The sequence below is a fragment of the Haliaeetus albicilla genome, chromosome 20 (genome assembly GCF_947461875.1).
Source record: "Haliaeetus albicilla chromosome 20, bHalAlb1.1, whole genome shotgun sequence".
NCBI lineage: Eukaryota > Metazoa > Chordata > Aves > Accipitriformes > Accipitridae > Haliaeetus > Haliaeetus albicilla.
The window spans coordinates 27,126,280-27,141,260 of NC_091502.1; the positions used below are offsets into that span (position 1 = coordinate 27,126,280).

Below are 14,981 nucleotides of genomic sequence, written 5' to 3' on the forward strand. Positions count from 1 at the left end.
GCAGTCCGGGTCATCACTTTACGGGCCTTGCAAACTCTGTAGGCAGGCACACGGCAGGCTGTATCTTGACATTCTGAATTTTTTAGGCTGAGTGTTTTGATCTGTGAGTCCAGAGCAACTGACTACAACACACAACCCTAAGAATGCAGACCTTGCCTGTGGCCAGAGCAAGCTCAATGCTACAAGCCAGTGTCTACCTGAAAGGACGCATGGATTGTGGGATGAGTGGTTTAGAGTTCTTAGGATTCCTCAGCCTCCTTTTTTAGACTGGCTGATGGAAAGTCCACCTCCCAGTTCCCCACTGTCTGCTTGGTAGATCAAAGAGGAGACACATCGTTTCTTTGGCTTCTCAGATATAAAATAAAATTTAAAAAAATTGCATTTCTGTTTGAAATACTCATCCCTGAACATACTGAGCCATGCCGTTGCCTTGTATGGGTCTGGATTTCAGAGTCACAGCAGAGGACAGGGCTGGATGGGCTCTGTGGCCATAGGAATGTCCACAAGGTCTGCTGCTTTCAAAAACTGAGTGAGAACAAAGAAAGGGAAAAAATATTATATCAGTGTGTTTGCCACAAATGATCTGAGACCAATTCTTGGTAGCCATTCCTGTTCTAAATATCAGCTGATCTTCCCCCAAAGAGCACAGCAGATCCTTGTGGCTCAAAACAGCTAACTCCAAGACACGGTTTTGAAGAAATGGCCTTCCCACCTCTTCCTGAAGATAAGCAACGACTACAAGGGAAATACAATAGTCCCAAAATTACATTTTGCTTGCAGGGAGGTCCTGAAAACACCACTGTCCACCACCTTCTCCCTCATTTTCATCAACATGTCACAGTGACTGGCACTGTCTTGGCCAGAGTGAAACACTCTGGCTTGGTCCAAAAGGTAGGCTCTTCAGGGCAATGAGCCTGCAAGAAAGGCAGGTCTACCAAACTGTACAAGAATTCATCTACATCACTTTGAAGTTTACTACAAATGTACAAGGGGTGATCACTCTTGGCGTATGTCATGGTTTCAGCCCAGCCGGTAACAAAGCACCAGACAGCCACTCGCTCACTCCCCCCTCCCCAGCCATGGTGGGATGAGGACAAAATACAAAGAAAGGCTCGTGGGTCGAGACAAGGACTGGGAGGGATCACTCACCACTTATAGTCATGGGCAAAAGACAGGCTCAACTTGGGGAAGAAACAAAATCAATTTACTTTACTACAAATCAAATCAAAACAAAGATATTAGGAAGTAAAACCAAACCTGAGCCTCTGAGGGTGGCTCAGCTACAGAAATAGCAACTGGAAATACTCTTTTTATCCTTGTGAGTAGCTACTGTGCAACATTCAGACCACAGACTGCTCAGATATCCAGTAGGCAAGTACCATTTCGTTTCACTTAAAGAGTATACCAGTTCTCACAGTGACAATTTCCATTCCTAGCTCCTTCATGGTTTCCTTTCCCAGTGTACATGTCTCCAAGGCTGCCCAAGACCAGACACAGTGCAAAGCCAGCTGGCAGAGAGAAGCAACTAAGGTTGTAGGTACTCTCGGTCTCCTTCACTTTGCCAGGCTTTCTGCATGCACAGAACCTGGAAAAAAAAAAAAACAACAAAAAACCACCCTACATCAAACAAATGGGTTTTTGTATTTTTGTAATATATATATGGCAAAGCCACACACCAAGGCATAACAAAACAGCTTAGCCTGTTCCTGTTATTCCAATTCTGTAACAAATGTTACCAATTTTATTCTTTCCTCTTCAAAATTTTGAGATTAAAATATTTCTTTTCCAGAGAGATTTTGAAAAAGCCTTAAAATCTTTATTTTGTTACAACTTAAATGGTCATTTCAGTTGTTATCTTCATTCAGACCTTGGTACTTCAGAAACACCCTGCACTGTGTGTAGTACTGGAGGGCTTTTACTCCTTTCCCCCCCACCTACCCACTTAGTACACTCAAAAGATAAAGAGAAGATAAAATAAAAGGCAAGAATGTGCAGAGAAAACTGTTTTCAGGCTCTCTGCTTTCCCCACATGGACTCCACAATGTTCAGTCACTCCCCGCACTGTTCTGCCTCATGCTCCTTCTCCTCAGACAGTGGCCACCAGGAGATAATTTCCAAACACTTATTACCACCCCTAAACCAGACGCTGGAGTTCAGGAGAGACACAACCTGTTCCTTTATGGATTATAAGCAATGTAGGGCAGTACGAGAGCAAGGTTGCCCCACGGCTCACAGCTGAATGTCTGGCTCCCAGCCCTTCCTTGGCTATTTCTCCTTCTCTCTGTTCTCACACCTTGCTGGAGGAGCACCTCGAGCTGACTTGGCCACTTGTCTGCCTCAGGCTAAGCTCGCGTCCTGCAATCAATGCACACAGATGAGAAAAGAGGTAACAGGAGGTGACAAAAGGCTGACATAGCTCTGAGCTCACAGAGTGCCACACCGCTGTATTCTCATATGCAGCTGGTACTGTCATGGCTTTACTTAGGAGCAGCTGAGGGAACTGGGGTTGTTTAACCTGGAGAAGTGGAGGCTGAGGAGAGACCTTATGACTCTCTACAACTGCCTGAAAGGATGCTATAGTGACATGGGGGTCGGTCTCTTCTCCCAAGTAACAAGTGATAGGACAAGAGGAAACAGCCTCAAGTTGCACCAGGGGAGGTTCCCGGCTCACTCCAACATCCCTCACAGGCTTCTAACAATCAAAAGTATTAAAACAATCATACTGTTTGCATTAAAAAAACCCATCCTGCAGTCAGTTTGTTTCAGATTCTTCACAAGACATTTACTCGACACTTTTCTTTTTGAATCATAGTATGTAGAAAGAATTGCTAAGACAAGGGTTTTAGTAAATTTCAGAATGTTGAGCTATTTTACAAAAAATAACGTGAGTGAAATACCTCTCCCTCTGTACATGAGAATTCTTGCCATCCTTTCTCTGAACAGTTCTAATACCAACATATCCTGAAGTGACAAAGTGGAGAATGTCAGGAAAGTAACCACAGGTGAGAAGTGCTTCTCACATCAACCAGCTCCAGTTACTGCTTCCAGAGCAGCACACAGCCTCGTGGCTGAAGGAAGGGGTCTGGCTTTCCACCCTGGTTTTCACAGCACTTCTGCCTCTGTACCTGCTTTTGCCCTTGCTTCTTTCTCGCTCACTTCTGTACTGAGAGCCCTGAATTAGCCCCGAGCACAGAGCTCAGACAGCACAGCCTAAGTCTGAACCCATCATGTCACCCAGAATGTCCTACCCCCTCTCCAAGCACTGCAGGAGCCCAGGAAACTACACTACGAAACCACCCGAAGCACCTCTATTCCTGACAACTTCTGCAGGACTGCACGCTGAAAAGTGAGAGAAAAATAAACAATACAGAATATCAAATAACATAGGAGATACTGCACAGACTAAAAGATTCACGTTCAGATGTATTTCTGTAAAAACAAGTCATTTTCCTGATTACTCCAGAGCCACCTCAGAAGCTGTAGGCTGCCACCTTGCAGTGTTACAGAAAACACACACAGCTTGCCTCGCAACACTGTGCGTGCCAGCTAAAATCCAGCCAGAAGACAGAAAAAGCACAACAATCCGTAATAAACTCCCAATTATCGCCACTGATCCTGAAGCGTCACTGTTACTGGCAGTGAACCACAGCCAGAAGCGAGTTAGCTGCACCGATCCCTCAGCACCTGCTCTGAGCCTACGCTCGAGAGAAACGGAGAGGAACGTAGAGCGATCGCCTTCTGCAAATGTGGGCTCAGACCTGCAACCTCGGTTTGAGCAGCATCCTCTTGGCAGGGGGAACTGGAGTCAATGCGATGATACGCAGCACTTGTCAGGAAAACAATAAAGTACCTGAGAATGATACGCATTTAGCTGTTAAAAATAAAACAGCAAAACCTACATAAGGAAGCGTTAGCTGGGAACCATCATGTAACCACGTTATACAGAGGCACCGGCATAAAGGGCAGAAGTTAGGCTGGCTTTTACAGAGACTGGGGAAACCTCTGAATTTATCACCACAACTGCGCGCGGGTATTTCTATTTGAGAAGACGCACAGCCCTGCGCTGCATCACCACCCCCATTACGCTTACAAACCTGCACGTGAGCCTGCACCGCCACCTACACCCCAGCGTTCCGAGCGTCAAAATCAATTATTATCATCAAATCCGATTAAAGACGACGCCTCAACGTGACCCAACCTTCCACACACGCCTCCCCAGGTGGAACACTGCGAGCCCCGCTCCCCACGGGAATGACGCTGCTCCACACACCCCGCTACCTTTTTCCCCTCAGGGCGGCGGCCGCATCCCGCCCTTTCCCTCACAGCCGCCGGCGCCACCGGTTTTAACCGGCCGCGACCGCTTATCAGCCATTTTCCGCCCCCTCCGCCTCCACCCGACGACGCTCGGCAACGTCACCGCTGTGCGCCGCCGCGTGACGTCAGAGGCGCGCCGGGCGGGCGTTGCCATGGAGGCGATGGGCGCTAGGGAGGAAGAGGAGGAAGAAGAAGAAGAAGAAGAAGAGGAAGAGGAAGAGGAAGAGTGGCTGCTGCAGTCCCTGCGCCTGTGAGGGAGCCCCAGCCCCGGTCCCGGTCCCGGCCCGGGTCCCCCGGCCCCGCCAACCTCCCCTCCGTCCTTCTCCCCGCAGGTACGAGGACCTGCACGCCTTCGAGCTCCAGGCGCCCACCCGCCTTATCGAATGGGCCCGGGGGAACCGTGAGTGGGGGGGGGGGGTGGCTGAGGGGAGGAGAGGGGACCGAGGGGATGGGACGGGCTGGGGGGTGCTGGGGTAGGGAAAATGGCCGCGGGGCCGTGGAGGAGCGAGGAGGGAGGCCGTGGGGTCGGGCCCCACAGGGGAGGCCGAGGCGCAGGGCCAGGACGCCAGAAGTGGGGCTGAGTGGCTGGGGCTGGACCGGGGTTCAGCTCTGGGTCCAGGGTTGAGGATGGTTTGTACCATAATTCAGGGGTCTAGGCTTGGGGGGGGGGGGGGGGGAGGGGGCATCCCTCACCATGTCCCTGGTTCTTCGTGCCCACCCCCAAGGTGTCTGTGTAGCCGGGTACGGACAGTCTGGTGGGAACGAGATCCTGCAGCTTCTCCCACCGCCAACGCTGCAGGTGAAGGAGACCCAGGTGGGTGTTGCAGCCAAAGTGGCACCAGAACTCTCTGTCTTCTTTGGCACAGTGTCTTCAGGGACCAGGCTGGGCTTCAGAAGCTGTTACCTGGTCTCTGTTGCTTTGACAAGGGCTTGGCCAGGTTTTGAGCAGCTTTGGTTGAAAGGTAAAGCGCAAAAGTCACCCAGCTGCTGTCCAGTTGAGGTAGCACAGGTTGGCGTGCCAGTCATGCAATCCTGCAGCTCTGTGGGCAGCTTGTACCATGAACACTTCATCTCTAGATGTGTGAATGAAAGTGTTTCATGGGGAAATATGACAGATGAGGACACCAAGGCAAATGAAGAAGGGACTTGCTGAGGTGCCCAAGTCTGGGGGACCACACTGCTGAACAGTGAGGTTGGCCCTTGGGTGGGTGACCTCTGCACTAAAGTAGAAGGTAGTGTTTGGTCACTGGGTAAACAGAAAGCTCCTGAGCCAGACGTGCATGGATGGCAATGAACCCAGGCAGAGCTCTTGGCGGGAGCTTTCTCCAGCTTTTTTTTTTTCCTCTTAACTATTTTGGGATCCTTCAGTCCTATAGCTCCTGTTGAAATAGGCATTACTGGACAGGCAAGAGCTTTACCAAGCGAGAGTGTGTCTTGTGTCTCTGGTTTTTTTCACGGTAACTGACCGCACCAAGTTCTGCACCATTGAGTGTGAAGAGATGAGTTTGCCTCTGATTTCTAGGGCCTGTGTCCAGAGAGAGATTTCAAGGTGGAATGTGGTGGATTTTCAAACCGCCCGGTGTACAGCCTGAAATATGTGCCGGATACCAGGTATGGCCACGAGGTCCTTCCAGGGTGTGTTGGAGATGGAGAAGGGGCTTGTCCACTGAGAGAAAACTCCTTATCCTTGCCTACGTCCCAACTCAGCTGGTCAATCCTGCCAGCTCTGAGATCAGCGTGAGTCTGGGTGGGGAGTTGCTGGCCAGTGGTCCTCCCAGAACCCTGTCTTAGTGTTTGGAGAGGAGCCATCTATCGGGGCGCTCAGCAAAACGGAGTGCACCCTGCTGCTGCTGTACTGAAAGCTGCAGTGGGGCAGCTGGCAGGGAAACTAAAACTGCTGCTGGATAGGTGGAATCCTCAGCTTCTTCCAGAAGTGAGCTGCAGGGGCTGCTGACATTGATGCTGGCTCACCAGGGATCCCTCCCTACCCGACTTCTGAGCAACAGGGGCCTGCGTAGCTTCCTTGCTCTGCCTCCTCCATCCCTTCCTTCTGCATTTGGCACTGCGTGGAGGTGCTCAGCAGGCAGAGCAGGATACTAGTGGCTGCTGCCGCTGCTCTGTAAGTCCCTGCATATGCAGGTTCGGAAGGTTTTTTCCTGCTGTGGATTGTAGGCCAAGCAAACGCGCTTGCCTCTGGCTGATTCATTTCACTCGTTCAGCCCTCTCCTCCTACGCAAGCCCCTGTTGCTACTTTGGGGCTTTTTGTGCCATTCTTAGTCTAGTGCTTTTGGAAAATGTGCTAATTAAATGCCGTTGCCTGGGACTGTGTTTGCCTGGACTGCATAGACCACCCTGGCATCAGGAGTTCTGGGATTATGGTCCTTATGGCCCCTTCTCTGCTCCAAGTAGAGGCCAGAGCTCCTGAGCGCAGGAGGAGCAGCAGACCAGTTTGTCCCAGGCTGGGGAAAAAAAAGGCTGTTCTCTGCTCCTGGAGAGTTTTGAGGGGTTCTTTTTGTCTCCTCAGCTTGCTGGTGACAAGTGGCCCACCAGACAGCTCCCTCCAGGTCTGGCAGGTGTCAGCAGAGGACTCAGGTAAGGGAACATGTTTCTGAGCTGGAGTAGTTTCTCAATGTAGTCTTTGCATCAAGCATCTCTAGCTTCCCCTTCTTCCTGGGCGTGAAACGAGGAGAGGAGTGCCAGTCCCATTGAGTGAAGTCTTGAGTGACTGTCCTTGTGTGGCAGGGGCTGGAAAAAGGTGTGAGACAAGCGTCTACCCCAATTCTGGTGGCTTGGAAAGATGTGGACTTGGCAGCACAAACCTTGTGAGGGAATTAGTAGGTTTAGGCCTGTCACAGCGGCTTTCCACTTATTTGTGAGCTCTTAGTCATACAAACGAAAACCCTGATCATATAGTTAGCATAATGACTCCCAAGGGTTAGAAATAAAGAGCTCCATACATCACCTTTCAGGATATAACATGAACCACCTCGGTTCTCCAAGCCTATGTCTGCCTGCTTCTAGAAAAGGATTGCCGTTGCTTTGTCTACTCTTGTGAAATACATTGAAACCAAACCACCAGAAAGGAAGTGCAAAATGCATTAGAAGTTTTCTTATTCTTCTTCATTGAAAGTAAACATCTTGATTCACAACTTTCCATGCATTTTGCTAGATTTTAAATGGCTTCTTGTCAGTCCTTGCTGGATGTGTTGGAAAGAGTGGTTTTATTCTGGAGAGGGGGCTTAGTCATAATTGGATTTCTATTGGTTCAGTAGGTCACTTTTAGCTTTGGGAGGCATCTTTGTGAAACAGCTTGATCTCGTGGATTACTTGACTCCTGATGTGTTTTACAGCTGCTAACATCTCTTTCAAATAGATGTTATTAAACCTGTAGGTGCCATAGCTACAGTAAATGGCACTGGGCAACCTTGGGCTAAAATTGCAACCGTTTCGGCCAGAGCCCCGTGGGTCCTTCATGGCTCAAGACTCAACAGCGTCCAAATTACAGAGGTTGAATCAAGGAAAAATGTCTACATGGCAGGTATTCAAACCGAGTCTAATGTCTGATTTGGGAAAGTTAGGGTTTGTGTAAAGCAAGGGTAATTGCTCAAGTGGCAAACGTTTCACTGGGTGGGTACTTCCAGACTTGTGCCACAGGGTAGAAAGATATTTGCAGAAAGTACATTGTCTTGAGGAAAAGGGTTACAATGCTCTGGTCCATCTCCAGCTTCTCACTACTCCTGTGACAGTGATTTCTCAGGCTTCTGCCCCACATCTGTGCACTACGAGAGCACCATAGATGGTGTCAGTGAAAAGAACTGGGTTAGCAGAATGCTGCTGCATATGTCATCCCAAACGAGGGAGGTGCTGGCCCCAGAGTCATGTCGCTTGGGGTCGTTGAAATCAGCATCAGCTTCTGAGCAAGCTCTGTGTTACTCTGATCTGTCCATGCGCATGGGAGGAGGGATCATGCCAGCCCTGCCTTACCTCAAGGTGGTTAATCCAGGTGTGGTTTGTTGGGGGTCCTGGAGACCATCTGCCTTCATTTACAAAGTAAGACTCGGGCCTCACACACCTCATCCCCTGGTGAGGAAGATGTGTGTGTATGTGTCCAGTGGCTGTAACAGTGAGCTGAGCAAAAGGAAAGTGTGTTTGTCACTGCTCTGCCATGTCCCCATGCCACAGGGATTCATGTGGCTCCCGCTGCTGAAGGGTAGGTAGTACTGGAGGCATCTACTGTCAGAGCCCTGGTCTGTGTCACGTCCCCCATGGGAACTCGAACAGAGCTAGGGTTAGTCATGGGCCTGCCTGTCTCCTCTGCCTGGGTGCTAACATCACCTTTTGAGGGGTACAGACTGTGCCTGCTCCACGTGGATCCTGTGCAGCGACAGTTCTCGAGCGAGCTGTCAGTCTCTGCTGCTGGCTTTCTTGAAGAACTAAGTAGCATTGCTTGAAAGCCACTTCCAGGGACAAGGCTGGAAATCTGCTTTCTCAGGCAAGATTGCAGTAGAAAAATCATGTGAATCCTCCTCATGGTGTATGAGATCTGCCTTTCTTTTCTAGCCTCCAGTAACAGCGAGGAGCTCAGCGGCCTGGCATTCCTGGATGGCAACACGTTGCTCCTCTGCTGTGCCAAGGGGCAGCTGTGCCTGGCTGATGTTCGGCAGCTGCAGAGTCCCTTGGAGGCTGTGTCCGTCCCCTCGGCGCCGTGTGGCGAGCAGTGGTGCATGGGAGTCGGGCGCGGACCTCAAGGCTCTGACTCAAGCTCCCAGCCCGTAGCTTGCCTCTCGAGCGGAGGCCACCTCACCCTAACAGACCTAAGAAAAACCTCAGAGTCCTTGGCCTCAGCAAAGTGCAGAGTTCCCTCTCCCAGCTCAGGTGCAGAGTTCCTGTGCGTCTCCTGGGCTCCTGCTCTGGAAGGCTGCCTTGCCATTTCAGGTATGTGCTTTGGGCAGAGATCTCCTTTTCTCGATGCTTTTTTGGTCTGTATTTCTACCAAGGCCCAGTTCACCCCACCTTACTTTAAACACCCTGGGTGGCGGGGGTGGTTCAGAGCTCCTCCTGAAGTCAGCAGAGATATGAGCTAATCGTCCTCTGCAACTGCCTCACTCCAAAAACTACAGAAGGGGCCTGGATGGGTTCTGGGGGACTCTCGCTTCCCTCCTGGCAGAACAAAGTCCCCACGCTCTTAGCAAACGCTGCCCTGATAGTGCCAGTGACAGCCTGGCTGCAAGGATACTGTGCTGATAAGACCAGCTGGGCAGCAAGGCTGCCTCTTGGCCAGAGCTTTGCAAATTCAGGCTAGTGGATCTGCAAGCTTTTTGGATCTGGCCCATGTTCTCCCCAGCAGCTGTTAGCTTGAGACAAGCTCCTCGGAGGCTTGGATGCTCTGCTGTTGCAGATTGTCAGTCTGGGCCTTTGTCCTCGTTTCTGTCTCAGCAGCCCTGCAGGGAGGTGAGCATGAGGCCGATAGGACTAGAGCAAAGCAATTTACTTCTGCGGTCTCTCTGATTCCCTTTTATTGAAGGTTTTGATGGGACCGTGCACGTGTATGACACGCAGAGCTGGGACAGCTCTGGCAGGGAAGCAGAGCCGATCTTTGTTCACAGAGGCCACTCGTTCGGCGGATCGGACAGCAGTGGAGGCCCTCCCCTGGTCACAGTGCACACGTGGCATCCGCAGAAACCAAGAACTTTATTGTCAGCAGCAAGCGACGGTTCCCTGCATGTTTGGGACTGGGTTCAGTCTTGTGGGAAGTGTGGGTAGATCATACTTTCGGTGAGATGTGGTATGTTTCCTGTCTATGTTCTAGTTTGCGTAGGCTGTGAAGTATCTGTTTGCATGCAGATACTGTTTTGAGACAGTTGTAGTGAACAGAGCCAACTGTAAAGAGTGCTATTTTAATATAGTAAAAAATTTTGATGGTGTTACTTGTTCTCCTGTGTACCAGCCTTCAAATGATAGCTGTGACTGTGTAGTAGCCTGTAGTTCTGGTTGCGTCCGCCAGCAGAGAACATCCTGCTGTCATTTTATTGTAGACCCATGTCATGTCTGCACCATACTTTTTAGAAGCAAACAGACAAAAAACCATGAGTACAGTTTGAGGAAATGGGCTAATCTGTGGCATACTTAACCCGCCGCTTTCCAGGCCTGCAGCACTGGGGGGAAGGCTGCACACCCCACAGGGTGTTGGCATTTCATCACGTGTGTGTGTCACGAGCAGTGGCCTCCGCTCAGGAAGCCACAGTGCAAGTGCAGCCTGCTTGCAGCCTGCAAAAAGGAACAGGAACAAACTTTTGAGCCCCAACCTCCTACAAGCTTTGCCCTCCCCCTGTGTAACTGAAGAGCACCCAGTCTAAGAAAAGGCCTTGGTATCTTTTGGCTCTTTTCCCACCACCTGAAAGTTTAAATTTGATTGAGCTAATATGATTTCCTGGGCCTGAGGAAGCCAGGCAATGACTCTTGCCAACGCCTACACTGTTACCAAGGTGTTATTTGGTGGGGGGGGGGGACTGCTCCCTATCCTGAACATGAAAAACAGCATGTTTCATCGAGGAGCTGGGGAGGGAGTCAAGAGCCAGGGCAGGGCAGGAATGTGGGCAGGGGGTGCTCGCCCACAATGTGGGGGACCCCAGCTTGCTCTGGTGCTGGGGGTTGCTTGGACTGGAGCAGCCAGCCTGGATCTTGCAGTGCAAATGCTTGCACAGGGCCTGCCATGCTGTTTGCCTTCTGTTCTGTGTCCCAGCACCCAGCGTTTGCTGTCCCCTTGCGCTTCTAAGTGCCTTTTCACGGTTATTTCTGGGGTCAGGAACTGCCGCTCTGCTTTCCTCAGAGGAGGGGTGTGAAGAGCTCCCCGCTTTTCTGGGTGTAAGCTGAGGTGGGGGGGAGGTTGAGGGCAGGCAGGATGCTGGGCAAGTCAGGGTGAAGGTTGTATTTTGCGAGGACGGTGCTTGAAGTGGCTGGGGAAGCCTTGGCGCTGGGAAGGCAGTGTGCTGAACTGCTCTGGGTCATGGCAACAGCGCTTTGCCTGCGGGTGCTAAGGCTGAAACCTGCTCCCATCTACACCATAATGATAATGTGGGGAAGCTCCATGCTGCTCACCTCCCAGCACAAGCCATGTGGGCTCTTCCATTCCACACCCAAAACCATCCCTGCCTACATGCAGCCTGTGAAATGGGGGGAGCACGTCCTGCCCCAAGGCTGGGGGGTTTGATGCTTCGTCACCTACCAAAGCCATAGGTCTGTGTCACTGCCAGCAGCAGCAGTTGCTGTACCAGCAAAGAAAAAAGCCTGTTTGAGCCCAGGAGGGAATGCCTGGTCCTCCTTTCCACCCCTGGAGGGTCCCCAGCAAAACCAGTACACCTGCGCCAATGTCAAACTGGTGTGAATGGGTTCTGGCCAGGGGCCTGGGAGGATTTCTGCCCTGGAGAGGGGTACCTAGGAGGGCTCCTGGCTTTCCAGTCTCTCTACCTCTGCTATTGATTGTATTCCTGCCTGCTGTGGGAGAGCACAGTGTGCCCTTCCCCTGCACTGAGACCACTGGGTTTGAGTTTAGGACATGGCTTTTCTTTTAGGATGTGGCTTTTCTGGCCCAAGGCTGGCACTAGGTACGGTCCCAGGAAGGGCAGCGTGTGGCTGATGGGTACACAGGCATGGAGGATTCCCCAAGCAGGATCCTGGTGCTTACGGGATCTTTTCCAAGCACCCCTGGGAGCGGGAGATTTGGCAAACTCAGGTGAGCAGCTCCACTGCTCCAGCTCCTCTCGGCTCCTCCACAACACGTGTTTTTTAGATGGAAACACCCACCAGGGTGAGAGTCTGGCCCTGGAGGAGGTGGGGTCTGAGGAGGAGAGGTGACCACTGCAGTCTTCCCAGCAACCAAGGCTTCGCCTTCCTCGCCGTCTCCTTTGCAGGGACGTGGTGGAGGAGCTGGCAAGCAGAAGCAGCAGGGCCAAGCCTGACCCCATCCCACGTCATGGTGATGCAGGTAGTGGAAGCAAACTTGCTTAGCTTTCCAGAGAAATGGGGCTTAAGCAATAGCACAGTTTGTACTCATCTAAACTTCCCCCTTTTTTTTTATTTCTTTCCCAAAATAACTTAAGCCTGCTTGTCCAGCTTGAACCAGATTTGACAGGGGACTCAAGATGTCCAAAATATTAAGTACTTGCAGCTGCCATAGAAAGGGATTAGGCACAGAGGAGGGATCTCCCTTTAAACATGACGCTGGAGAACTCGCACTGGGCGGTAAGGGCATTTCTCCCAGAAATGCATCACGTGGACCTTCAGGCAAAGCCTGAATGTTTGATCAGAGAGTCCGGTTGTGTGACTGTAGGGACCGTGGCTTTACTGGAACCAGATTTGCCCTTGGTGGGGAAGGTTGGGATGGCTCCTGCCCCCAGCACAAATGTTGATGCCCCCAAGATGGACCGACTTAAGGATGGTCTCTCCTTCCCCACAGCATCAGTGTAGCAAGGGGCAGCTCGCAGCTGCGTTGGACATGGATGTGTCCAACCTCTGCTCTCCCTGGGACCTCAGAAAGGTCATCCAGGACCCCCATCTTCACTGAGGCAAGCTGCCCACAGAGCTTTCCTCTCTAGTTTAACCTAACAGAGATTTTGAGAGCAGAGGGAAACTTAATGCCACTATTTTGTGCTACACCAGGGGCTGGGAAGAGGCTGATGCTTGCAGCACCGCTGCCAACAGTGCTTTTGGAGGGTGTCTGGATGTTTTTAAGGACTGGGGACTTCTGCTTCGAGGCGTTGCATTGCTCTCTAAAAGTGCTGGGCCGTATTTGTGGGGAGAAGATCGGCACGGGCTGGCCTTGGCTGGATTTAACAGGGCAGTGCCTGTGTGTGCCCGTTCCCCCGGCAGCTGGAGCATCCTCTGCTCCTTGAGGCTGGGACACCTCCCTTTGAACCGAGGGCCATCCAAATTGCTCTGTCCCACATGACAATGACACAGGCATGGTATCCAGCTCTCAGCATCATCCCTGGGTTCCTCCCAGGGAAGTTCCTCCCTTCTGCTACCCTGGGTACAAATGCACAGCAGTGGAGAGACCTCGGCTTTTACAGCTGTCGGGCTGCTGCAGGAGGTTGGGTTTTATGATGAATGCTGTGTTGGTTGGTCTTCCTTCATGCTTGTGGGCACCAGCTCCTGGATGTATCGAGCCCTGCAGTGCCAACCTTTAGGGCACAACTTCTTAAACCATCAGCTACGAGGAGTTCCTCAGCAGGACACAGACCAGACATTGCTTGTTTAACAAGGAGCTCGTTAGTCCACCGTGCTCGCCAGGTACCGCGTGGCCTCGCATTTCATTTCCGAAATCATGCCCAGTCCCTGCTGTGGGATACAGAAATCTTCGTCTCCTCCCTGGCTCCCGTTGAAACGTCTGCATGTCTCTGCACCCTGGGTTGCGGGGGGAAGGCTGTCATCAGGGCAGCGATGGGGACAGGGGGGTATGGGGGGGCTTGGCAAAGTGGCCACAAGCAGGACAGGAGCAGGATCCCCCGTGGTGGCCACGTCCATCTGCACTGGTCTTTTAGGACAGCATCCCAGCTGATGGAGAGACGCCAGCGTTTCTGGGGCAGGGTACAGCCCGTCGTGAAGAGCGACATGTTGGTTCAATGCCTTGCCCTGGATGGCTGTCTCTGCTGGCAGGGAGCCCAGGCAGGGAGGGCTGAAGCTGCGTTAGTCATTTCTCACCCAAATGACCCAAGATTTCAGATGTTAGCTGAGAGCAACGAGGGTGCTGGGGTGGTGGGAGCTGTGCGGATCATGCCTGGGCAGGCGGCTCTCCTGTGCTCCCCCCGCATAAAAGACAGCTTGGTGCGAGTCTTGTGGCATTTTAGCATCGATTTCTGTGGTTTCTGCTGCAGCCTGAAGCTTGCAGAGCGCTCACACAGACGGGGACATTTGGTGTGAGCCGAGGACAGAAGCCAAGCCGGCATTTACCTGCTGTGTCTGTGTGAGCTTGGAAGCCAGGACACAGCGGGGAGCAGGGGGGGGCACGATGGCCAAAGCCTCCTCCAGCAGGACCAGAGGATCTGGGGGTTTCGGAGGGGCAGCTGAGGCAAACACCGAGTCCCAGAGAGCGGGCAGGGGTGTCCCAGCACCGACGTACAGGCAGGCAGCAGCCGCAAGGGTGCTGGAAATGCCGGGGCTAGAGTTGGGACGCTGCTGGAGACTTACTTACATGTTAATGCATGAATAAATTAATTTGCTAGTGAGGAAACGTGCAGCTGAGGACAGGAGCAGCAGGACCGTGAGATGCTGCGACAAGGAAATCTGCTCTCGTGAGTTTGCATTTGACTTGCTGGGGTGGGACAGAGCGGCAGAGAGGGGGGCGAGAGCTTCCGTACCCCCACCGGCACCATGATCGAGTGCCACATTGTAGAAGACCCCAGGACTGTGCCAGCTCCCCTGTCCTGAGCCAACAGAAGTGTCCAGGCGCTGGGACTCTTTTTTTTTTTTTCTGAGTTTAATAAACTAGAATAATTTATTTGACAGAACACAGAAACATCACAGATATGGTGGAGAAACCAAAGAAGCAAGTATCCATGAACAGTACAAAGTAACCACTTTACAAAAAGAAGTACCACGCTGCCCATCAGCTTTACCCAAAAATAACAGGGGGGGGGTTCAGCTCCGCATCCCCCCTGAACAGGGCGGGA

The 14,981-nt window shown here is 51.9% G+C and overlaps 1 protein-coding gene across 1 annotated transcript; it reads left to right on the forward strand.

Annotated features, from left to right (window-relative positions):
- The first annotated feature begins 4,410 nt into the window (after nt 1-4,410).
- Nucleotides 4,411-10,241, forward strand: WDR73 (WD repeat domain 73). Its single transcript, XM_069808701.1, has 8 exons — nt 4,411-4,564; nt 4,647-4,714; nt 5,040-5,128; nt 5,837-5,925; nt 6,839-6,906; nt 7,688-7,852; nt 8,875-9,249; nt 9,839-10,241. Exons 1-8 carry the CDS (start codon nt 4,467-4,469, stop codon nt 10,075-10,077), a joined length of 1,191 nt encoding a protein of 396 aa, XP_069664802.1. The 5' UTR covers nt 4,411-4,466; the 3' UTR covers nt 10,078-10,241.
- The last annotated feature ends 4,740 nt before the right edge of the window (nt 10,242-14,981 follow it).

Excerpts from the sequence above, each read along its gene's own strand:
- WDR73 (XM_069808701.1), top strand. The coding sequence starts at position 4,467 with ATGGAGGCGATGGGCGCTAGGGAGGAAGAGGAGGAAGAAGAAGAAGAA. Across the intron at positions 5,129-5,836 it reads TGCAGGTGAAGGAGACCCAG|GGCCTGTGTCCAGAGAGAGA; the intron begins GTGGGTGTTGCA and ends TCTGATTTCTAG. Across the intron at positions 7,853-8,874 it reads GAAAAATGTCTACATGGCAG|CCTCCAGTAACAGCGAGGAG; the intron begins GTATTCAAACCG and ends TTTCTTTTCTAG.